The 24,449-nt window shown below is 39.7% G+C and overlaps 1 protein-coding gene across 6 annotated transcripts in view; it reads left to right on the plus strand.

Annotated features, from left to right (window-relative positions):
* The window catches only part of rims1b (regulating synaptic membrane exocytosis 1b), a 76,474-nt gene that overhangs the window by 48,433 nt on the left and 3,592 nt on the right, over positions 1-24,449 (plus strand). For 2 of the 6 annotated variants that reach the window (XM_079337742.1, XM_079337744.1), the window contains 20 exons: positions 256-371; positions 469-599; positions 2,200-2,371; positions 2,520-2,673; positions 2,976-3,032; positions 4,524-4,677; positions 5,127-5,249; positions 6,323-6,385; positions 10,906-10,995; positions 12,445-12,522; positions 12,993-13,058; positions 14,064-14,177; positions 14,530-14,630; positions 15,469-15,572; positions 15,696-15,856; positions 16,138-16,290; positions 19,731-19,945; positions 21,900-22,044; positions 22,784-22,896; positions 24,198-24,299. In XM_079337742.1, coding sequence (XP_079193868.1) covers positions 256-371; positions 469-599; positions 2,200-2,371; positions 2,520-2,673; positions 2,976-3,032; positions 4,524-4,677; positions 5,127-5,249; positions 6,323-6,385; positions 10,906-10,995; positions 12,445-12,522; positions 12,993-13,058; positions 14,064-14,177; positions 14,530-14,630; positions 15,469-15,572; positions 15,696-15,856; positions 16,138-16,290; positions 19,731-19,945; positions 21,900-22,044; positions 22,784-22,896; positions 24,198-24,299 — 2,412 coding nt within the window. Of the gene's footprint in view, positions 1-255; positions 372-468; positions 600-2,199; positions 2,372-2,519; positions 2,674-2,975; positions 3,033-4,523; positions 4,678-5,126; positions 5,250-6,322; positions 6,386-6,899; positions 6,978-8,932; positions 9,053-10,905; positions 10,996-12,444; positions 12,523-12,992; positions 13,059-14,063; positions 14,178-14,529; positions 14,631-15,468; positions 15,573-15,695; positions 15,857-16,137; positions 16,291-19,730; positions 19,946-21,899; positions 22,045-22,783; positions 22,897-24,197; positions 24,300-24,449 lie in introns of all 6 variants that reach the window. The other 4 variants (XM_079337745.1, XM_079337746.1, XM_079337743.1 and 1 more) reach the window with 4 other exon arrangements.

Here is a 24,449-nt window from a genome sequence, read left to right on the forward strand (position 1 = left end):
AGGTTTCCTGAGCTCGACCAACTGAGGAGAGACCTTAGAAAAGAACTAGACTAGCAGGAGGGATTTTATCTCACCGTGGAATGCCAAAGATTTCCCCCATTGAGAGCTGGATAACACAGTGTGGTAGAGGAGCATCTGTTCTCACCTTCTCTACCTGCTGCCCCTGCAGCGATTCCTTAGATAAGGCTTCGTAAATGTATAAAAGAAGAGAGGAATTGGATGGTTATTTAATTTAGCAATTGTTCTGTTCAACAGCTGGCTCCAGTTCCTTTGAGTCACAAAAGATGGACCGTCCTTCTATTTCAGTGATGTCGCCTACCAGCCCTGGGACCCTCCGAGACCTCCCTCTGGTTCTGCCTGGACAGCTCTCTGTGAGTATCTGATAAAAATGAGGACAGAGGATGGTCTATTGTTGTTCAATTGGAGATCAATATGGATTCATTGAACCGTCTTCATGCACTTTCCCAGGTAAAGTTGTGGTACGACAAAGTGGGTCATCAGTTGATCGTCAACGTCCTTCAAGCCATAGATCTGCCAACTCGTACAGATGGACGACCTCGGAACCCCTATGTTAAAATGTACTTCCTGCCAGATAGGAGGTATGTTTAATGGGGCCATTTCACAAGCTCATTGAATCTGTAGTGGGAATGTAACTGAAGGATATCAGGATATCTGTAGATATCAGAGTAGCTAAGTATAAAGCACCCTGGCTTTAAAAAAAACACGAATACAATACAATACAATACAATACATGAATCTAATCATAATTGTATCATGGCACCCCAAGGGGTCAGTTGTTCAAAGGTAAACTGATCGGATTTTGTTTATTGGATTGGATCAAATCTTGGAAATGGGTTGTTCAAAAGGGAAAGAAGGAATCAGTAACCCGATTATCACATTGTGTATTCTGTTGTCCAGAACTTGTCAGTAGGATTTGGATAACTTTGATAAAAAAAACAGTATTATCCTGATCTAGCATAGGATTTCAAGGTGGACAAAATGGAGTAAAACTTTAAAATTGGTCAAATACTAAATGTGTATCATTTAGTGTGTAGCTTACTGATTTATATTTTGCACTTGACTAGTGTAAACGTTGTAGCAGAGAAACAAATCAATCTGACCAAACTGCAGCAAACCAAAACGAAACTTCAGATCAGCCTCCTAAAAGCAGGGCTTGGAAATGTTGGTCCCTCCTCCTCAGACGAAGACCCATGAACATTCTTTATTTTGTTAACTATTGGACATTTAACCTTTATGAAAAGAAACTTTCAAAATATCCACAATTTATTTGTTAATGTATATTTGTTTGTATTTTTTATGGCTTAGATTAGGGTTCATAAAAGAAATTATGAATGGAAGTGGATGTTTGTTATTTTTGTGTTTTGTCTCACACTTACAATGACCCCATGTTGGCTCTTCTACCTGTTCTTTACATAGCTGGTAGCCCACATTGTGATACGTTGTCCCATTTAGAGCACTGGTAATCCAGATTTGTTCATCTTAAAAACTGTGTATCTGATCCAGTCCAATGTTGCTTTGAAAACACAGCATGAAAGTTAGAAGGATTACCTGATCCTTAATAGCAAAAAAAAAGGATTTTCAAATCCGGATTATTTTCATCCAGATTAAATGTTTTGAACAACTGGCCCAAGATGATCGTAGGTTTAAACCTAACTTTCAGTTTAAATCCCAACTGATGGTGTCCAAAGGTCCTTTGCTTGGCCACACCAACAAGGACCATGACTCAAAGACTGGTGGGATATACCAAGAATATCTTTGGTTTTGTTTCCCAGCTTTAGTATAAAAAGTAGGTTGAGTTTCAGATGCAAGTTTGGGACACAATACGAAAATACTGGGTACCATATGAGACTGTGGTACCCAAAATGTCCTGGCCTCAAACCCCAAATAGTGTCTCCAGGTCGAGGGAGGACGTTTCTGATATAAATCTTCATGCTGCCTATGTGTTTGTATGTGTTGCTTCTGGACAATCTGGTTTCCCCTATCAACCAGCTTCTCCTGGCAGGCCCTTGACCAAGGTGCTGGGCGCTGCACAGAGAATTTCAAATAAATTGATCACATAATTTACTGTACAGTGAAATACTAAAGCAATTTACAGCCATAACAAATTGCCAGACCCTTTTTTTAAACACCCTTTCTCCTTACACTCTAAAGCTCATTGTGTTCATGCCTTTGTTCTAGTGATAAAAGTAAACGGCGGACTAAAACAGTAAAGAAGAGTGCTGATCCCAAGTGGAACCAGACATTCCTATATTCCCATGTTCATCGGCGGGACTTCAGAGAACGAATGTTAGAGATCACAGTGTGGGACCAGCCCAGGGTCCAAGAGGAGGAGAGCGAATTCCTTGGCGAGGTGGGAGAAACATGATCCATATTCTGTTGTTACATTGGTCCCATTTTCACAGCTCTTTTACCTTCAGAATAAGTGGATCCTGTGAGGATCTTCTTGACTGCTTCTCTTTTACTCAACCATATGACTTTTCTGCTCTTATCTCTCTTAGATCCTGATTGAGTTGGAGACAGCCTTGCTGGATGATATTCCTCATTGGTATAAACTCCAGACACATGACGTGTCCTCTATACCTCTGCCTCAGCCCTCCCCGTACCTCCCACGCAGACACGTCCATGGAGACAGCCCAAGCAAGAAATTACAAAGTATGTGTGGTTGCATTAAATGCTATATAAATAGGCTATGTTGTTATAATATATATATATATATGTATATATGTATATATATATATATATATATATATATATATATATATATATATATATGTATCATTTACTCCCTGTTTTGTTTGTTATAGTGTGTGTGACTGTGCGGTTTCTAACCTTTCCTTTACCCAGCTTTCTCTTTCGTGTCTGACAATAGAACCTCTCAACCCTGTCCTGTCTGTGTGTGTGTGTGCGTGTATGTGTGTGTGTGTGTGTGTGTGTGTGTGTGTGTGTGTGTGCAGGGTCGCATCGCATCATTGACACAGAGTTTGATGATGGTTTGATGGTTGTGAATAAAGGTGGGTGGGGGGCATGGTTACTGAGCACTACATTGTATTAGCCTGTCGGCGTCCAGCACTGGGTGAGAGAGCCTTTTCCTCCATCAAAAACCTTTAAGGCTGCTTATGGCGCCATTTAAGAAGTAATTGCACTCAAAATTAAAATAAACAATCTTTGCTGTGTCACCAGAAAGCAAAACAACAAAGACGTTGGCAATTCATCAATATGCTCCTGGACTGCACACAATTGGAAGTGTCCAGCCCTTATAGTGATGCAGTTTCAGCAGTATTCTTTCATAGGCTGCAGTTAACCGTATCTCCTCCTCTGCTGGACTGTAGAAACACTAAAGCGTGCATGTTAGACTGTAGAGCTACAGTTGCTCATTGCCATTCTCCTGCATGAGTCCTGTCCACAAGTTGCCTACGTTAACAAAAAGGACACTGAACATGCACCTTAGAAGCAAATAGAATCACACAGCTGCTTTAATTGTTGGTCTGTTTCTGCTGTGGCTTAATCTCCTGTCAGATGAACATTAAATGTGTCTCAAAACTTGTGACTTTGCAGTTTATTTGGGTGTTTAAACAAGCTAAATGGGTTTGGTATGTCACAAGCTGAATAAGAAATTATTACCAAAAATACTTTTCTTATTCATCACACTGAGTCCAGACTGTTATGTTACTCTCTGTCAACATTTTCAGTTTCTTGAAACATCTGCGCACATTTACTGTACTATGATAAACATATATGATGTATTCTTTAATGTTAAAGCTAGAGTTAAATATTTCCAGCAGCAGCAACAAAAACAATGCAAAGTGTGGGGGGGGACTGTACTGTAAATTGCAACTCAATTTAGTATCTTGTGTATAAAGGTTCTATTCATCTTGTGCAGTTTCTTGCAGAACCTGATTCTAAAAAGGTTGAAAACTGTGTAGAATGTAATTACAAACACGATGCAATTATCTACTAAAATGTATATATTGTTATTATATTTATTCTGCCAGCTCATCGATTACATGTTTTTATAAGCATAGATTTTGTTAACGTTTTTCACAGGTTCTTACTTTATAAAGGTGTTTTGCTCTCTGCATTATTGCATACTACTGATATCAAGTCTGATAAAGACATTGCAGAAACAGGCAACCTTAGCCTCACAGTCACACTCAGGCTACATGACCAGCTATCCTGTCTGCTAGTTGGTCATTTTCCTGTAAAACATCCTGATGTGATGTTCTACAATCGTCAAAAAGAATGGCAACTGTAACCGTAGACGGTAGTACAACAATGGTACACACAACTGGTGCACTTTTCTTTTTTTTTATCTCAAAGGACACAGAAATAATGCCTGGATCTTTGTGTGTCTGTCTGTGTTCTATTTTTGCTTCATTGTGTGTTGTGTCCATGAATGTGTATGGATGTTTTTTTTTGTTGTTGCTGGTGTGTGTGTGTGTGTGTGTGTGTGCGTGTGCTCGTGCGCGTGCGCCTATCTGTGCTGGATCTGTGTGTGTGTGTAGATGCAGAGCGTAACTCCAGGGAGAGAGAACGGGGGAGTACGTTGGCTGTACCTGAGCAGCAGCGGCCGGTCCAGCACCGCTCCCGCTCTGTGTCTCCTCACCGAGAGGACTCCTGCAGGGCCCGCTCACGGCCCGCACACGTCCCCATGCAAAGGTCAGCATCACCTGTCAGTGCTGCATGGTAAACAATCAGGAGAGTGTGGGTAATGGGTCCAGAAAATATTGAAGCAAGTGTCTACATGCCCAGTCCAAACATTGGAAAGTTTAGCTTTTTTAATAAATTTTTACACATAAACTGCAAAAACGACTATCTACTACTGTGAAAAAGAATCTGAGTTACTTCTTTAAAAAAGTAACTGGTTACTTTTTAAAAAGTAACTACTTACTTTTTTAGCATCACTTTTTTGCTTCGATCCTCATCTTAATGTTCACATTATTTAGTCTCGCTGTGGCACAATTGTGCTGTAGGTATTTTACTGTTTCGATCTCTGAAGGCAACAGACTCTATCGTTAATCTGAAGCAGTCTCTGACATCAGATGCTTCAAACATGGGTCAGGATTTGAATAAGCATGAACTCATTTGACATTTATTTATTTTGACAGGAGTCTTGATGAGATCCACCAGAACCGCCATCACTCCCACTCACCTTCCCCATCCCGCTACCATGACTCCCACCTAGAGCACCAACGCTCCGGGGATTCAGACTACGAGTACTCTGAAGACAGGTAACCTGTTTCCTGGATCGCTGTTTTGGATGGGGTTATAAGGTTTGTTTTAGAAGAATTTTGTAAAAAGGTAGATACAATTTATATTTACCAATAATTTGGTCAAATAAAACCATCAAGAATGAGACTGCGCATACATTTAATCTGTATGCATAATGGTCCTCTCAGGGAGGATTTGAAAGCAGCTCTGAACCTCAACATGCAGATATCTGTTTCAAAGTGTAATGATTTAGCTTTAAAGGTGGGGTTTGTAATTCTTGGAGGAGATCACTGATGCTTGAATCCAGCAGCCAAACAAATTCTCTATTCTCTTAAGCTGTCCATTCTTCCCCAATTCATGAATGAGCAATGGCAAGGGAGGGACTGTGGGTAAAAAGGCATGATCCATAGTGACTAGTTTCATTATTGGGAACTATCATGGTGTAACTCCATTCCTTGCAGACAAGGAACGCTACTGCCTGACTCCATTTGGATAGGTCACCAAAACATCTTGGTTAAGAGTATGAAAGGAACTTCTCCATGGCAAAAAAAAATCTACATGACTGACTGTATGTATGAGACGTGAACAGTGATCTGTTTTATGTCTTGCTAAAGAGCTGTGTAAAACACCAAACGCAGATCATATACAAGCCAATCATAGCACAGTAAAGTGGGATCATGCAGTGCTCTATATGGAAAAAGACAATTCAGCAAGGACACAGAATGGAAAATAAGCACAGAATATAAATGCAGAATATATGCAGAAATTGACAAACATGCTTTGAGTTAGAATTTCATACCCTGCTATTATTATTATTATGGATGCTATTATTTTCTAATATTTTACAAGGGTGGAATCATTGGTAAATAACTTGTTTATTAAATGTGTTCAGTGTACTTTTTTCAAACTAATTCCTACTAATACTACTAACAGTTTGAATCAAGAGACCACACTTAAATGAAATCTTAGACTTATGATTTCCTGGTTTCTCTCATTCATAAATTCACTTTGCCTGTCTGAGTTGCCATCCTTTTCTGTTGTGTTTTTCTCGGGGTGTTTGTCATTCTTTAACCCATCGTCATGGCAATGACAGTGAGGTCCTGGAGATGCACAGGTCTATCCGAGGGGGGAGTGCCGAGTGCCTGCATACAAACAGGTAAAAAACAAAAAGAAAAGACACTGATCACCACTCAGGTTTATTTTTTGATAAAATATGCCATTTTATCATCATTTACATTCCCACTATACTTTAACAAGTTCATCTTAACACACCTAATGGTCATACTTTTGACTCAAATACAGTGAGTTTCTCTTGAATGGACACTGTGGAGTGTATGTCGACTTCTTTACATTTGCAAAAAAAGCATATCTCAGAATGTCATGTTGGGGCTTACAGTAGTAGCTGTCCCACACTCATAAATGAATGTCTAAGTACCGCCTCTATCATCACAACTTTCCAACAAAAACACATGGAGAACACTGACGGCTGTGTGAGGGGATTAGTGACCTGCTCTGTGACTGATCTCAAACAAGGCAAAGCTCTTCTGATTAATTTCTTTTTTTTTTTTTTTTGTATTTGATTCGCTTATTCACAGCACTTGTTTGTTTTTTTCCCCCCACCTTTTGTTTCTTGTCCTGCTTTATGTGCACAATCTCAACTCATACATCAGGGCCGTAGGTAGATACAGCAGCACCCTCCCCCCCAAAATGCCCCTGTTAGTAAACGGTATCCATAAAGACATTTACAGGTAAGCAGTTAGCTTAAAAGACAGTGTTGTCCTTTCCCTGCTCTGTGCCTGTGCAGCTTTCCCAGACTCATTTGTGGAGTTGGATGGTCATTTGGTGGCGACAGTGTCCTCTCAGCGCAATAAATGGCCTGATTTCTCCTAGAGCACTGTGCTGCTGATTGTGCTTGCTTTAAAGGGAATGTGTGCAGAGCTGCTTTGTCATGTTGCTGCTGAGGCTAACTTCATGGTTTGTGTTTTGTTCCCTCTGTGTATTACAATCAAGTGTTACCATAAACCATACAGTATATTCATTTTTACTTCACATCACTTCTGATCATCAAAACACATCAGATGTGCCAATTAAGTGTTGTGTTTGTAAACCATGCTGTAAGTTAATCAATCAAAAAACATAGTCGTGTCAAGATAATGTTAAATCTTAGTCCTGGCTTTTTTCATTTATTGTCTCAAATCTCAATTCTATGATGTTTGCGGCAGTAAGGACACAAAAAAAGCAATCATTTTTGAGAGACATATCTAATTTCACATGCAGCTTGTTACTAGTCAGACCCGTGGCATGATTTAATCCTCCTGGCTTTCTCTTCTTGCATGAGTTTGACATTTTTGGTTTTATATGATTCTAATAAACCACAGCTGGATTGCTCTACAATGTTACACAATTTCTTTTTTTTCTTTTTTTCTTTGGTTTGATATGTCACTGCACAAAAAGGCCAAACCCATCAGCATTTATAGTACCTTTTTGTTTAGTCATAAGTACGCAACTATAAATGTGATGGTAAACACTAAAGATACACTCGATGAAAAGCATGGCTGTGTCCAAAATCTCTCTCTCATTCCCTACTCCCTGTACAGTGAGCTATATCAAGCTCCTCTGGTCCATCTGACAGCAGCCAAGTCAAACACCACTCTTTGCGCATAAAAATCTTTTGAACTGCAATGCATGATAGTGTATATTTCTAAGATAGAGACCCTTGCTGATACAGTACTTTTCAAAATGCATTGTGGGATAGATTTAGTCGGGTATGTCCATGCTCACTCAGAATTCAGACAGCACCACAAAATGGCGTGTCAACTATTATGTCAGAAGATTGATGGTATTTGGGGTGTGAATTTTTTTTAATTGTCTTGGGCTCCTTCTGCAAAGATTTTAATCAATGTGTCTCTTGCAAGTTTCCCTAACTTTATAGATATACAGTTAAAAGATTGAAATATAGAAATGCTCATAATTCTGTCTAAAACTTATGGAAATGGAGTGACTTGGAATGAATGACATAAAAGATATGCACGTTTGTATTAATGGTCTATATAACCTACACAAACCATGCAAACACACCAGTACTATCCATATTTATCAGATGTTGGTTGGTTTATCTCCATTTTTGCCGAAGAACATCATTACATATTGTTTTAAAACATGATCTTATCTTCCTCTGACCACTGATAAAGACACATAATCATCAGTCTCTGTACAAGGCATCATTCCTGCAAAAGCATTCTCTCCATTTGTCTGTGTTCTGCTTTAATCCTCTACATGCCTCTCCTATACATTTGACAGATGTATAGTAGCTTGGTTTACTCCACTTTCCATGCCTAACATCCGTAGACGGTGTTATATAATCCGCATTACATGTAATCTCCCCCATATATATGTGTGGGGTCAGTCCACAAGGAGGGCAGGAGGAGCCATCCCTACTCTTACATAATGAATTTCTCTCAGACAGCATGCTGTTCATCAACTTCATCATCTTCAGTGTTATGGTGTGGATGTTGCTTCTTTTGTGTCTCCTGCTCCGCTTCAAGCTTTGTTTCCTGCTTGTGTTTCCCCCCCTTCACTTATTGTCTTTCTGGGTATTTCAGCCAGTTGCATGTGTCATTTTGTTTTCCTTTGCCTTTTTTTTTTTTTTTTTTTGCATACGGGGCTTTCCTCTGCCTGTTATGGGTGGGGTTCTGGCACACAGCTCAACCCTCCCTGCATGCCTAAAGAGCAAGCCGCCCTCCAGGCAGGAAGGGGGCGACACCATGCCTCGTAGCATCCTTACACACCGTGTGCTAAGGTTCACTGATGAGGTCACAGTTAGGTAAGAAAAAAAACATGCACAAACGTCCTCCCCCATCCTTCCTTCACCCAGAATTGTTTCTTCTTCCCGTGTTTTGGGTGACCAGCCTAACAGAAGCTTAAAAAGATAATAACATTTCGAGTCATAGAGTGCAAAGAAAGGAAATACACCTGGGAAATATTAAGAAAATAAATATTGAAATATATATATGAATACTGAAAACAGATAAATTGATACATTTTAAGAGATGGAAAAAGTAATCGTAGATAAAGGGTTCATGAATAGGACTGTACAGTGGTTAGTGCTGTTTTCTCACAGCAAGGTGAGAAATCCCCGCTGGACAGGAGCCTCTCTGTGTGCTCTCCCAGTGCATGCATAGGTTTTTTCTCCAGGGACTCAAGCTTCCTCCCAAGCATTGTTAAGTCAGTTGGTGACTCTAAATTGTTTGTAAGTGTGAGCGTGTCTGGTCATCTTTCTCTTTAATACGTCAGCTCGTTGAATTGACTGGTGACCAGTCCAGTGTATACCCTGCCTCTTGCCCAGTGACAGCTGGGATCGGCTCCAGCCGAACAGGAAAAGCATTATAGATACTGGATGGATGGATATCTGAAAACACAAAATATGTGTGTGTGTGTGTCTATCTATATTGTATGTATGTGTATGTATGTGGTTTTAAAATACAGTACATTAAACATTTTCTAGAGTTCTTTTTATTATTTCTATTATTTATTATTGAATACATTCATCTATGCTCATGAGTTGGGCAGATAGTTTTTAGATTGACAAACAACTGAATTTCCTTTATCTTTTTTTAAATAATTTTCCAGGATGTATTAATTGATGATGTTAATTTCATTTTTCCTCATTCTTCACCCTTTTTTTAAATTCTTTTTTAATTCTAACTTTTTCATTACCAGTCACTTTGAGGAGGGTCTCCTTCCAAGACTCTTAATGTTGTATACAAAAGTGAATTCATTAATCACAACAATTGAAACAATATTAAGATACAAAAAAAGATTTGTTTTTTAAAATAGTAAAAAATATAGTAAAAAAAGAGACAATATGAAATCATGTAAGAATACTTGTTTCTGTCATTTTTTATTACTTGATATGGAAAGCACTTTTGTTCTCGTTTACATTTTCTCTTTTTTTCCTATTCTTTAAATGACTAGTAATTGTAGTTACACATTTTTTAAATCCACTTCTGTGTTTGTCTTTACATAACTGTTTTTTTCTTTTTTACCATATGACTCCATGCTGCCAGAGCATTATACTGACACTGAACTTTAAGCCATTGTTGTCGTCCATGTGAGGCTTTTGTTCTGAATGCATGAAGTGCAATGTCATGCGATGGTGCAGAGCCAACCATCTGTTGAAAGTGACTGTTGTGATAGAGCATCATGACGTGACAAATATGCAGCTGTGAGCCAACACTTGCTGCTCCTCTCCCCCCTCACCCGTTCACCCCCTCCTCACCTTCTCACACACTCAGAAGCAGTCCCTGCTCCCAGTCAGACCTGGTTCCCATGGCAACCCACCAACCTCTCATCTGAGCGGTCTCGCAGTGTATAGTCGCAAGGAATGACTGCCTGTGATAAATGGAGATATAGAATCAGAGCCATTACATGTCACTGCACTGTCTGATGCCTTTTCGTCTTCTCTCTCCCTCCTTCCATTTGTCTCCTTTCTCTTAATCTCACATTATTCTCGTCTCTCTCACTTTCCCTGCTTTTTCTATTGTCTACCTCCTACTCATCGCACTTTATTCTCAATCTCTTCCTCTCATGCCTGGATTCTCTGTCCTTGTACATCTTGTCTCCATCTCTCTTTCTCTCTCTTCTGTCTCTCTCTGCTGCCATGTTGTGGTGATGCAGCGACCTGCAGCCGTCGTTGGACAGAGTAAGGAGTGCCAGCACCACCTGTCTCAGACCAGACACCAACTTTCACTCCTCTGACAGAGACAGGTATAAAAAGATTTTGAATTCAATTCACACATTTGTAATGATACATTTTTAAGGATACTAAAGAAACAAGGATCACAGACTCTTCTGAAGCCTTTCGTAGCAGCTTTGAAATCAGTTTTTCTCCTGCATGACTTTATCACGTCTTTGCACCAGCTCATGTCATGTACCACTTTCATTCACTTTCATGAACTCACAACCTTCATAGATAAATGTTGTTTGAATGTGGATTCGTTTAAGTATATTCAATCTCAAAGACAGAAATAGTGCTGAATAGTTCGGCACACACACTGTGAAGCGGTGTTCCACCTAATGACAGATGAGATTAAAGAGCAAACGAAGTTGAGTCCCTGAAATGTCTGTAAGTGCAGACTAAACCTCAAAATGTGTCTCCCTGAGAAGTATGTGAGAAATGTGACAATTTATAACAAGTGTTATCTCGAGACGCTTTACAAAAGAGCAGTTAAAAGACCAATACTCGCTGTTAAGAAAAATGGGATAAGGATCAAATGCAAGAAGGATCTCACCTTTGTATTCCTCGTCTTCCTGTTGTTCACACTTCCTTGCCGCTGAGGTGGAGATCAGAGCAGTGTGTGCAGAAATGATGACAGCGATGGTTGTGCGGACAATACAGTCAGTACTACGCTAATTCTTTTAGCAAACTCAGAGTGTGAGAGACTGAGGACCCCCATTGTCCCTGAGAGTGATTAAGGGTCTATAATGTGGCCAGCCAATGCACTAATATAACTATCCAAAAGAAAACATGAAAGAATAAGAGTCCTGAAAATGTAAGAAAAGAAGGGCTAGAAGCATCATACAAGTCATTTCCATGTAAAGTATAAACTATCATTAAGTAGACTTACTAAACTGAAAAAATAGTCAGAGCAGCATGTACAATGTTGCTGCCCTGTGCAATTTAGATTTGAAGTAATTTTACATATTAACTTCATTTATTTTCTCTTAATAGTTAATACAATTCACTACCTTTTACACTCTTTTTACAATGATGGGTCAATTCTGAAATTAATTTTTTTTCCAAATTTGTATTTTTGTTTTTTGAACGGACCCTCGTCTTTGGATCTCGCAAACACCGGGGGTCCCGATCCCCACTTTGTGAACCACTGCTGTATGCTATATAGAAACCACAGCCAACAGCCTGTTGTTTACTTTAAAGATCATGGTGAAAGTGAAAATTATTGGTAGCAGGATTGCCATCAGATTTACATGGCCTTAAGGCCTTTAATGTCCTATCAAAGCACAGCAATATGGCGCTATCCAATCAAAGTAAAGAATGGCATCATAAGGTAATTCACGATTGGGAAACTTGTTTTTTTCCGCTGATATTGTGACATAAACTTTGTAAACAGTGTCAACCCTCCTCAGTCCCTGTGTTCACTAACATCTCCTCCTGGTGTTCGGGATGCTCCTCCTCCCACCCTTCCACCCGTCTAGGTGTTCCAACTCTTTGCCCCACAAGACTCCCCCAAGCCCCAGGATCTTTATAGAACATGTGGCCCCTGAGGAAGACAGGTATACCAGGCCTGCCTCTCCTGCTGCCCCCTTCTTTCAAAGCCTTCTCCTGCTTTAACTGTGAAACCCTCCTGCAGCCCACAGCTCTTGTAGTGTAGATGATGGTGTTGCACAGATCTTGTGATCAGCAGTCTCTTTCCTCTTTCCTGCAAATATTTGTCGTCTAATGCTGTGTAATCCCTCCTTTATTCTCCTGCACCTGCTCTTTCTGCTGAGCGCCTGCTTTGAATTTCCCAACTTATCTGCCTTTCAAGTGCTTTCTCTAACATTGATGCTGGTATGAAAAAAAAAAAGAATGTGCAATTCTCCGTCAAAGCGCTTTTAAGAGCCACAATAACCAAACCAAAGTCTTGGTTTGAGTCTTTTACATCATATCACAGTTTTCAGTTTATACATTCTGTGGCTTGTCATCCTTCATGTCGTGTTGTTTGTTTTTTCTCTCTCTCTGTGGTCACTGTTTATCGAAACAGGCCGTGTAGCAATTCATCAACTCCCAACTGTCACAGAGACAGCAGAAAAAGTCTGGAGGGGGACAGGTGAGCTCATTCATTCATTTCTTCATTCATCTCCTCTTTCAATTTTCTAAATCTCTTCTTTTGATGTTCCTGCTCCTTTTTTTGTCTGGAGGGATGGTACCTGACCACCAGTGACTGACGGTCAAGGCTGGATCATTCATATTTTTGTTTTTTGGAAGTATTGCAGCTTGTGCAATACCTGAAAGCAAGCGAAAAATAAGGACACCTTCCTATAACATTTAACCCGGCTTAAATCAAAAAAACGTTTAATAATCAAGAGTTTTGCAACTTGCTTTTTGCACTTACCTTTATGTGGGGTTTTTCAGTGTAAGAAGCAGTTCTCTGATATGGGGGGTTCGAGCTGCTTAAATGTGTCTTGCGCTTATTAAGCTACACTCCAACTCCACAGCTAGCACTCTCTTTACTTAGCTCAATGAGAATATCAGAATATCATTGTTTGCTAAAATCTTCCTAAAGTCTCAGCCTTTGTATCAGATATAGAGACTTTAAATATGAAACATTTGAAAGCAATGAAGTATTTGTTTTCACTGTAAATTAAAGTGTCCTTTGCACTTGTGAATTTCCCTATGAGATGTAGACATCTCATCAGGTCTTAACGGTAGAAGCACGCCTGCGTCTCATTGGCTCATTTTCTTTTATAGATTGATGAACAAACGGTTAACTACAGTAGCCGTTTTGAACTTATGATACAGAGCCATGCTAGCTGCTTCCTTCTGTTTCCTGTCTTTATGCTATGCTAAGTTAGTACGCGGCTGGTTTGTACTCAACAGAGACAGCAGCATAGAGCAGATTTTCCTATTAAACTCTCCTCCAGAAATCACCTAAGCCTATGTGACGGAAAGTCAAACTGTTGCTCTGACAGTATTTGAAGGTAAATTATTAACATTACACAAAGACAACATCAGACAAATATCACAACACAGATCTTCAAAATGACTTATGTACTGTTTGTGTATTATTATTATTTTTTACATTTTATTTCCTTTTTTGTTTTGCTGACCGCAGTCGTATCCAGCCTACCTCTATCCTGAGGGGCAGTAGGGGGAGAGGGGGGCCTCTGAGGCCCTTTGGGCAGACCGCCTTGTCTGGGTCTTGCCCAAACTCACCTCGTCTAGACAGGTGCATGCTACAGCCAGAACCAATACTCCTCCTGTGTGTTCCGATTTCCTCTGTGTCTTAAAGTGTGTGGTGAAGGAATCCATGCAAAAAGTATTACTAAAAATATATTTTCTGCATAAACCTATTATCATTAACATTATGACAGCACTGTGCAGACTGTCTGGTGCAGCCTCCTTTACTCCCCGCTCCTTTCCTGAAGATTCTGATCCATTCCCCTCTCTCCTGTAATACCAGCTATCAGTGAACTGTCTCTGTGCTTCAGTTTTGATAAATTGATGAGTACACATATGATAATGCGTGAATGTGTTTTCTTGTGTTTCTTGTGTTGTGTTTTTATGTTTCTATTTGTCAGACACACTCATGGCAGCCCCTCTCCTATGGGGACTCCTTCATCAGGTCGCAGGGGCCGGCAACTGCCTCAGCTCCCTGCAAAAAGCAGCAGCATAGAGCAAGGTAAGTGGATTTCAAAAATTGGATTTCTGTTCTGAAGTTGGGTATTTTAGAATTCCCCATCGTATTTTTTCAGTCATTTTTATTATTATTTGTAACGAGTCTCCTAATTCTGTCTAAACTTTTATACATTCACAACAGTTGGAGTGTTGCTTTTTCACTGAAAAGACCTCTCACATACTAATCCAGGAACAGTTGAAAGACATTAAAATAAAAAGAGATGATAATGGCACTAAAATCAGAATCACTAGCTGGTCAAGTATCATTACAAACCTCATCTTTTCGCTGCTGCACAGTCACTAAGTTGTACTGTACCAACTTTCCTCATCTCATTTAGTTTCTAGCACTTGTATCATTCATTGTATCAATTATTTATTTATTTTTAGAGCCTGAAGTGACAATATTTGAACACGTCAGCCAGATGCTACATCACACCCTGCTTTATCATCTGTTTCATCCTAAATGGGACAATCCTTTTAAAAGGAAGAAAACTAAAACATCAACTCCATACACATCACATTTTTAAGGCATATACTACATACTACCATTCTTCACTTAGAGAGAAGAGAGAAGAGACTTATATTTAGCCCTGGGTTAATTATGGAAATTTTGTCTGACCTCCCTCCATCCTCCATGAAGACGCTGAATGTACAATAAGTAATCATCCTGCTCCATCTAGTGTCAGAAACCAGAGCTTGCATCCTTCAAATATTTCCTTTCGTCACTCTTATTGGAAACACATGAATTTGTCCTATTCCTTTTTTGTCTTATTTATATTCCTCTCCCTTTCATGGTCTATATACTTCCTGTGTGACACTCTTTTATGTCTCTTCACTTTTAGCTCTTGCAGTAGAGGAGCGTGCCCGACAGGTGCAGATGAAAGTACATTCCTACCGGCCTTCAGCCTCCCACGACCCTGAGACGGACCTCAAGACAAAACGGGAGGTCAGCCTCAATGTTCCATAGTCATTCTTCAGATCCTGTTCTCCTTCACCTTCACTTGATAAATGGAATATGTAAAATATTAGCATTTCTCTGCCTCCCTCACCGGTGTGTCTCTGTCTGTAGATGTACGCAGAGCAGCGGCGTAGCAGTGACAACATGTCGGCCAGATCGTCAGACAGTGATAAGAGCGATATGTCGGTTCTCTCCCATGCCAGCAGTACCTCCCGCCTCAGTAGCACCAGCTACATGTCCATCCAATCAGAACGACCGGGGGGGCGACTCAGGTTAGTCTTTATTGGCTATTTTTCATGTGTTTAATTTAAATACTGAGGATACTTTGAGAAGAGGTCATCGTTTTGAGTTTAGCATGCTAATCGGTGTTTGTCTCTGTTTTTATTTCTGCATGCCAACTTCTGCATGTTCTTTCCTCCTGCATGCTCTGTCTCTTCTATCCCCTCTCACAAACAAACAAACACACACACACACACACACACACACACACACACGTATGCACACACACACACACATTCAACAAACAATGGGAATTTAAACACACTGGACCCAGATCCAAGTCGTTAGAGGAGGAGAAGAAAGACAGGAGGATTTCGTGGGGGGTGAATGGAGAGGAGGAGAGGAGGAAGGCAGCAGGAAAGAGACGTTTCTCTGCGGAGTTGAAGCGCAGGAGACACACTGTAGCCGGAGACACGAGGGAGTCCAGGTAAAGATCAATAAAGCCAGAATGGGGAATTTACTGATGGTGACAGACCATCCATCTTCTCACTGAACGACCAAGAAAGAAAATCCCTAAATCTCAAATTACTTAAGACAACACCACACAATGGAAAACTTTTAACAGTTGCATTTATAGGCTCCTACTCAATGACCTCTGAAGGGAACTCAGTTGTTGTTTTTCTGGAGGAAGGCCGGATGGTAGCTCCGACTTGTAGATCTACTGAGTCTTATTTGAGGAAACTTAAGCTAAGGGTTTGATCACTGTGAGAGGGTTAAACTTCCTGCTAAAGGATGTTGTCCCTGTACTTTTGAGTTGTAATTCACTTATTAGAAAATGATTCACTGGTTGAAATAAATCATCTGAGAATGTTTTTGAGCCCAATGTGTCAAGGTTCTGGATTTAAATAAAGACCTAGTGTGATTGAGAGGAAAGGAGGGTTTACACAATCATATTAATATTAAGGGGAATGTAGGTTGATTTATTTATTAATGTATTTTTTACAGCTTTGACTTTGACTATTCATGTCAAGTTTATCTCGTAAAAGTCCAGCACATTTATGGAGGTTGATCCTATAGCTGTGAAGCCCTTTAAAATCTAGTGTGTAAGGAAAAAAAGACTCCACTCTGATGACATGACATGAAGTTGTATTCATTAATAATCTATATTCAGCTCAAATTTTGTGGATGTGGCTTCAATTTAGAACATGTTTAAAGAAAACAAACTAAAATTATATGATATGGGAAATATTTGCTACAAATTACAATAGATACAAATAAGGTCAATTACAAGTTACAAAAACATGCACAAAGATTCACCTGTCCTTTTCATGCGTACACACGCACACACTAACACACACACACACACACACACTATTGCACGAAGGCACACGCCTCACACACACACTTACACATACTGTAGCTGTGTGCTGACAGTTACAAACGACCCAATCCCAGTGGGTCAGCTGGTGATGATGAACTGCAGCTTATTAGCTGCTAATGCATTGAGGTCTGAAAGGAGGAGAGAAGGAGCCACTTTCTTTATGGCCTTACCGAGGATCAATCCAAACAGAGCGTTATAAAAGCACAATCCCCACGGCCTTTGACACACTTTCCCAGATCTTGGCGGAGAGAGAGAAAAAATAACTTGGTAACTTCCTACTTTGTAGAATATTTGTCATTTAAAAAAGAAACAAGCACTATAAAAAATATGCCCAGGAGTATGTGTACTTCAACATGTCATTCCACAGCATGAAAACAATTGCTACTCTAGTGTTTATCTGTTTTTCTGTAGATGTGAACACCTGGAATAACTCACACTCAATTTGAAGCATTTACAAGGTCGCACTCTGGTGACCTTGTAAAAGCTTTATTTACTAAGGAAGTGTGTTTATAAGGACATTTTGGAAAAAACAGGAGCTGACCCAAAAATGCTTTAAACGTCAGAGCAATGAGGTCAGAAACTGCCGACTTCCCCCCCCAATCCCCTCACATTCATGCACTGATAGAAGAAGCAGCCAGTTAAAATCTCCAACCCCATTACTCCATTCTCACGCAATCCAGGGGTCAGTGTGCTTCCAGCGTCTTGTTCGGATGTGGACACAGGACCAACTCTACAAATGAGTCACAGCCTTTCGGTTTCAGAATATACAAACTCTATTTAAAAGATATTTTACAGTATTGATATATGATGAACATGTTCAAGTAATAGTGCAAATGAGTATTAGGTTGTTCATATTATTATTAAAGAAAGCTATTGACAAACTTGAAGTATCTTATCACTGAGAGAGAGAGAGAGAGAGAGATGGATTCAATCTTCACAGAATGAACCCTTGGCTGTGTAGAGGTTGACTTCATGACAGTATGGAAACAGCATGAGTCTGTTTTCTGAAAATAGGATCAGACGGTGCGAATTCAAATAAGCAGATAAATGGGAATGAGGCCATTTTTAAAGCAGCCTGTAATATAGCTAATCTATTATTTAGACGTCGGGTCATTTTAAGACAGACAGCGGCTATGAATTAGTGATCCAGTGATGTAGGAGGCTGGCTGGTCTGAGGTCAGTATGAACTCAGCGTTGGCTGTTAATATCTGTATTCAGTGAGTGCACTTACGCCTCATACAGGCCTGTTAGATGATAGTTCTGGAAGAAACCGGATGCATACATAAAAGACAATAAAGTTGCCGCTGGTTTTATCTTCATGTACCTTCTGCTTTTCTTTTTTTTACCAATTCTATGTTCTTTAATCTTTATGCCCCGATTCTTCAAACTGCTGTCCCCTAATTTCTAATCATTCTTTGGATGCTGTTTATGTTACCTTGTGTGCTCAAATAAGTAATCTACAATCAATTATCCTTTTATTGCAATCCTTTAATGGTAAGTATAAATTGTTGATGAAGATTCAGTATTTCAAAAAGTTGAAATCAAATCACAAAAATAAAACAAGAGTACATATTCCAACTTTGATACTTCAATTTTTGACATTTTCATTATTCTAAAGAGAACAAACAAGTCAATTGACACTCGTGTTACATTACAACCAACCTATAAATATTTCTTTAAGTATATGTTTTATTTTTGCACTTTGTAAAATGTTATTTTTCATTTTGTTCTATTTGCCCTTTGTTTCCTGTGCTTGTGTTTGTGTATCTGTGTATGTTTGTGCCATCGATCCCTTCTGCATGTCTCAGATCCCTCCTTGCATGCATCCTGTGCCGTGACTGCCTGGACCCCCTCAATCCTCCAGACCTGGACCCTCCCCTCCCTACCTCGCCCTTTGCTGTAGACCTTTCCCTAGGCCCCCAACAGGGGGCAGAGGAGAGGCCTCAGAGCACCCTCCCTCTTCCCAGTTTTTCCTTGGCTTCACTGGGCCACTGGTCTGTGGCTGCCAGGGGTCCACAGGGAGTGGAGACTATGAGCGAAAGGGGCAGCATAGCTCGGATCTCCTGCAGCACTTTGACCCCCTCTGAGGGGATGGACATGCGCCGTCTCCTTAGAACCCCTAGGAGGCAGGAGCGAAGACTTGTTGGCTTGTGCCCGGGTTTAGTAGCTCGTTTGAGAAGACAGAACTTTAATGCTTAATTTGACCATCAGCATTATGTTTGAGTAATGTATAATTTTACCACGTGTTTCAAAATGATCGAAATATCAAATTGGAATTCTTTGTTTTAGTGAGGCTACTTTTGAAAAAAATGTAAACATAAATGTTTACTTATCAGTATTTGTTTTATATACTCTTAAATTAAACCCAATTCCTCAACCACATTCAAATGAAGTATATTATCCTTCTCCACTTCTTGTCGACCATGCTCTTTATGTGTTCTCCTTAAATAAAGGTACAGTATAGAGGATGAAGGTCAGAGTTCTTATTGACACCCTGTGCATTACCTCAGATCACAGAGTCCTCTCTCACTGTCTTCTCTCTGCAGTCGCCATTTACGATCTGTGGGCCGCAGCATGCTGAAGAGCTCCAGCGTGAGCGGAGAGATCTACACACAGGAGCGAACTGATGGTAGCCAATCAGACACAGCACTGGGTACGGTCGGTGGCGGCAGCAAGAAGAGGCGTTCCAGCCTCAGCGCACGGGTTGTGGCCATCGTTGGTAACCGTCGCAGCCGCAGCACATCACAGATCAGCGGCCCCGGTGAGTTGCAATGATGACCCCGAGATATTCAATTGCAGCTTTGATGTCCAATGAATAGGTGTGCTTTAAATGTGGGTAAGTCATCCAACCAAAAATATGGCAGACAGTCAATGTTGTTATGCATCACTTACTTACAGAAACATTAACTTCACCCAGCCTAGTATCAAAAACATGTCGTTTAAACATCACGTTACAATCAAATTCAAAGGACATAGATTTCATAGTATCTGAGATTTAAAAGAACTTATAGAATCTCCACTGATTTGTGACTCTACCAAAGAGTACCTTTTTTTTTTTTTTTTTTTTTAAAAGAGACTTCTATAGTGCTCCTTATAAAAGCAGAACAACCTCATAATATATTTCAGAGAGTTTTAGACCCTGGTGGTCGGCTGAGAGCCCCTGCAGCCCAGCTTCAAGCCCCACAGAGTCCAGACTGCATTTTTGCCCAAAAAAAAAAAAGAGGGTGTAAGACTCAAGATGAAAGCCAAACAATGTACTTATATCTTCTTTGTAGTGGACATAAAAAGCTATTAGAGAACACTAAGCCTCAGGGGTCTCCTGGCCTCTCCCCCTGATGTAGAGATAAGGTAGCAGTGCAACAATAGGAATCATGTGAAATAAAATGTCCTGTTCATAACGGACGAGAGCAGAAGCAGGTGAGATTATTTGTGATTCTGCATTTTACACGATTATGGGTTTATTTTTATTGAAGTGTTAAAATAGATCACATATCGCTCATATTCTGATACCTGCTAGATGTAAATGTTCTCTTTTTCTAAGTATATGCTCTGAAGATATTTTAATGGGTGGCTCAGAAGAGCAGCTTTTTTTTCCACCACACAGCAAAAACAGTGAATCAGAAAGTGGTTGCTTGCCAGTTGTAGATGTCACAAAGCATTTTTAGGTTTAATTTTGTGCCCAACGGTTTCCTGTTTACTTCTGACGAGTGGATTCAGCAGGGCATGGGTGTAACTTTGGCAATACTTCAAAGAGAGTGATTGCAGAGCCCTGAACTGGATCTAAGGCTCCGGCCCATTGAAAAATCTGCTCTGGAAGTGGCTGTATATATCTATTTGTGTGTGTATGTGTGATCTAACTACAGCGTTGTTCTTTTTCATGATATTTTGTGATGTTTCTCTGCTGTAACAATGTGTTTGTTTAGTATACTCAGCCTCTGAATACAGTTTAATCGTGAGGGGTTTTTAAAATACCATCACCCTGATGTTGCCACTTAAAGCCTCTGGTTCAGTATTTCTACCCTTCACTTCTTGTAGATGGAGCTTAGAGCTAGTATATGTAGATCTAAAGAGCAGACTGGGAATGGCCTCTTAATCCTAGATTGTGATAAAGGTGTCTCCATGATTAATGGTTACTGCAATAAAAAATGGACAGTAATTTGGATGTCACATACTGTAGGTGTCTTTAGATCACGGTCATTCCATGTCAATTTATGTGCAATATGAAGCGATGTGCCAACTGAATTGTATTAACATTAGCCTGCTAACACAACAATGCAGACCACAGGCAATTGCAGCTCGAGCAAAGGACAATTTAGTCCACCGCTTGTGCTTAATTATTGTGCGTCCTTAATGAAAACTCCTTCATGCGAACATGAGTGTAGGGTGGTTGGAGGTGTGCCACTGGAGGAGAGGTTTGTTTGCCAACCAAAAGCTTGTTTTGGTATCATACTGGTGATTTTTGTTAACAACATTTCTTGGATTAACATTTGGTCATTTCAGTTAGTCTGTGGTTTTATGTCAGTGTCCATCATTGCCCCTTTTTCCGATGGTATTTTCGTGAGACTTGGGCCTTAATTTAAATCAAACTGACATTTGACAGGTTAATATGCAAGGACATTTACACATCTACTCAATTAAAGGCTAAAATTATTCATGGTAACTTCTCTCTCTGAATGTATCATTGTCATTGTTCCTGTCTCACCTCTTTTATCCAGAGGGAAAGAGTAAAAAAGAGAAAGGTGCACCCATCCAGAGGAGCACAGAGACCGGCATGGCAGTGGAGCTGACACGCAACATGAGCCGGCAGCCCAGCAGAGAGTCCAATAATGGCAGCATGAACAGCTGCAACTCTGAGGGGAAGTGAGTAAACGGCACACTTCCTGTTCTTCATTCTTCTCTACATCTTACTCTTATATCATTACGGTAGATGTCTATCTGAAAAGGGGAGAACCAAGTGACTTACTATTTCATCTACGTCACATTGAATGTAGAAACATTTTATTTTACATTTCCGCAAGTGTTCCAAACTTCAGTACTTTAAACAAATCCATTTTGACCCTCTGTTTTGAATAGCAAATGTTTCCCTGTTGAAGGTGTTGTAGCTTGAAATGTATAAATCACACTTTAAAACAATGTACAAATGGCATGTGAGCTTGTTTGCTTACACGCTCTGAAGATTTACATCCTGGCCTTACCTTCCTGTCCTGGGTGTATATCCGGTGACAGACAGCGTACGCGGTGTCATATAATGAACGCACTGTTAAAAAAACACTCTTGCTCAGTGAGGTGTCGCTGAAATGCAAACCGTGACAGAATGACCGCCTAGTGTTTTCTAAAACACTCAAAGATACTTTACAATAGGAAAACTAAGAAAGGTTTAAAAATAACTATACATTGATTCAATGGTTACTGTGATGGATTATCACATGTTACCCACATGTGATAATCCATCACAGTAACAATTGAATTTCTCAGACTTGCATTGATTCCCCTGAAGACAGCGAAATGACCTGACTTCTCCGAGTACCTCCACTGTGTGTTCTCATGGTACGTTGATAACTTTTCTGATAACTGGTCATGAGTATGTTGTCTTTGTCAGTTTGATCTTCTCTGGAGTGAATCTTGGGGCCAGCAGTCAGTTCAGTGACTTCCTGGACGGCCTGGGACCGGCTCAGTTAGTGGGGAGGCAAACTCTGGCTACTCCTGCTATCGGTAAGATCTGTAGTCCTCTTCTAACCTCTAAGATCTTACTTTGAAACTTAGTCCATTTACTGTAATAATCCATTTTTAATATTCTTACATTATTTTATTTTTTCATTTCTATTAAGTGATTTAGACAACTTCTGAAAAACTTTTGACTCGGTGTTTATTGTTTGATATTTTTTTATTGACTAAAATGATTTCTATTATCTATGTGATACTTATTTTATATGATTTTATTAGGTAAAATTTACTCCGAACATCAAAATACGATAAACATTACTAATAGTAGAAGTAGAAGAAGAAAAAACAGTCATTACTTAGCATAAAAACACCTGCAGAGAGCCGAAACCAGTGATGCCACGTAAACTTATCAGGCAGCACCATCTCTGGATCACAGACACAGACATTTGAGAAATTGTTGAGATGTTACATTAAATAAATAAACAAAGCATGTCTGATCTTATATTATATTAATATTAAATTGTAAGAAAGATGTGTTTTACGAACAACTTTAACAATCTACAAAGCAATAGAGTAGAAGAAATCATAAACATCATTTCTTTTAATATGCCTTTAATATGGTAGAGTATAGTATATACTGAAACATTGATGTTCAATATATTATATTGAACAGAATATAGAGGTGGGACAGATCCGATTTAATATCGGTATAGGACGTTCAGAATGAACTGCAAGTAGTCTCCACAAATTGCCTCCATCACAACTTTCGGACAAGATGGAACAGCTCCTTCTGTGATCAAAAGTACAATTCATACACTTTATGTTTACAGTTGAAAAAAATGTAATTTGAATACCTGAGAGTTGTTGCTGTCTTCTGTTTGTATGTGAAGCCGGCACTATGCCAGGTTTAGTACAGCTTTGTGTAGCCGTACACATACTACCAACAACAGCAATAGCACTATTAATTGGGATTTTAACAAATTTTTAGCATCAGTACATTTGCATCTGAATCAGATCGAAACCGAAAAAAAAAGTCTAATAGAATATTATTGAACATATTCCCACAGTTGTTTGGTCAATTTCCCTTTTTTGTTGATAGGCATCAAAAAGCTCTGAGCAAAACGCTTCTCAGGCATGTCATAGCTGATACGATCCCTTATAAGATATTTTTTATCAAATATTCTTATGGGTTCAGCTTTCAGTCAAGACAACAACTGTTTTTTTCTTTTCTGTCTTCCTATTTGTTCATCCGGCAGCTGTCAACAGCTTTGGCTCTGCAGGTCCTGCTGTCATTGCTCAGCTTCTGATGTATCAAACCAGTTGTCTTTACACTTCTCTGTGGTTCACAGGTGACATCCAGATTGGCATGATGGAGAAGAAGGGTCAGCTTGAGGTGGAGGTCATCCGAGCTCGAGGACTAGTTCAAAAGCCAGGATCCAAATCCCTCCCTGGTGAGAGCCCAGAGCCCTTTGCTTACAAAATACCATGAATGTGTTTGTTCCTCTCAAGACATCAGTCCTACCTCTTCACTTTTCTTTGTATTATACTGTAGGATATCCTGTTTCATATCGTAGATACACTCAGTTAAAGATAATCCTTTC

This window comes from Symphodus melops, assembly GCF_947650265.1.
Source record: "Symphodus melops genome assembly, chromosome: 2".
Taxonomy (NCBI): Eukaryota; Metazoa; Chordata; class Actinopteri; order Labriformes; family Labridae; genus Symphodus; species Symphodus melops.